We start from the raw sequence: 1,380 nt of genomic DNA on the forward strand, positions 1-1,380 counted from the left end.
ATGAAAGCAATTTGCCATTAACTGCCAGTGGCCTCATTTGTTACACTCGGCCCTAGAGGGCCTCGAACCTCTGACTAGTCTTACACGGTCTGCAACACTTAATTGTATTATTTTGATTTGAACTGGAAACAAATCTGTTTGCATTTTGTCATGATTGACTATAAGAAAACTTACATGTAATATTTCCTTTTTTCATACTCCAGGTTCCTGATATGGGCTTTGAGGCTGTACTAGCCCCACAATTTATCTCTTTTAACGAAATAATTTTTTATGCCTATGTACCTTCAAATGAACCTAAGGCAACTAAGCACACCAAGAAATTCAACAATCTTCATTTTGGAAAAATCTTATACTCCAGGTAGTCAGTGATTTGCCTCCCATATTTTTAAATTACACACTGATATCTAGATTCTAAATTTTGAGTATTTTTGAGTAATTCTCGTGATCAACTTGAACATGTCTTTTTTTCTATATTTTGACACCAAATACATTCTAGACTCCAAGTTGTCTTTTATGATGTTACAATTTTAAAAACATGGGCCATTTATATCAGCACCATCAAACCAAACTATAGAAATGTGTGTTTGTCATATTGGAGATCAGACTTTTCTAGGCCACAATGGATACTGCTTATTCACAGTGTTTTTTTTTACAGGACAATTCTTGTATATCTAGAGACAAACACATCTAATGCAGATGGGGCCATGGGAGGCTTCCTGACAGAGAATGCAGAAGTCATGTTGTTGTTGTTATTAAGTACCGTTGAGTTGGTTCCGACCCATAGCAACTATGTTACCAAGGAGCAACTGGTGAGCTTGAACTGCTGACCTTGTGGTTCAAACTGAGTTTGCAGTCCAGTGCATTAACCCACAGCGCCACACCAGAAGTCATAGGAATGCTTATTTCTACTAAGATCAGCAAAAACCAATGTCATTAAAGCTATTTCTAAGGCCCGGAAACTCTATTTTAAGGACACTATGAATTATTTGGAGTCCTGGTACGGCGCTGTGAGTTAATACACTGGACCTTAAGGTTGGTTTGAAACACAAGGTTCAAATTCACCAGCTGCTCCTCAGAAACCCTATACAGGTTCGCTATGACTCGGAACTGACTCGATGGTACTTAATAACAACAACATGAATGATTTCACTCCAAAAATCTAAGAACCAGAAAAAGGAACAATCTCTTGTAATATACTTTCCCTTTCTCAAATGTGATGGAACATTCCAGCTGGCTGAAATCTGTATGTTATGTATGTATTTGGCTTGTCCCATAGCCAATAACTCCAGACACCACTGGGCAGCAGACACAAGTGGAGAGGAAGATAAGAATCAGACATAACAAATGCTGTCAGTATTTTTTTTCTTCACCAAAAGCATT

General features: G+C 37.8%; 1 protein-coding gene across 1 annotated transcript in view; it reads left to right on the top strand.

The window, feature by feature from the left end:
- CATSPERB (catsper channel auxiliary subunit beta) overlaps positions 1-1,380 on the top strand; it is a 191,888-nt gene that overhangs the window by 115,616 nt on the left and 74,892 nt on the right. The window contains exon 15 of the mRNA XM_006839633.1: positions 204-358. Coding sequence (XP_006839696.1) covers positions 204-358 — 155 coding nt within the window. The remainder of the gene's footprint in view (positions 1-203; positions 359-1,380) is intronic.

Source organism: Chrysochloris asiatica, unplaced genomic scaffold (assembly GCF_000296735.1).
Source record: "Chrysochloris asiatica unplaced genomic scaffold, ChrAsi1.0 scaffold00025, whole genome shotgun sequence".
Taxonomy (NCBI): Eukaryota; Metazoa; Chordata; class Mammalia; order Afrosoricida; family Chrysochloridae; genus Chrysochloris; species Chrysochloris asiatica.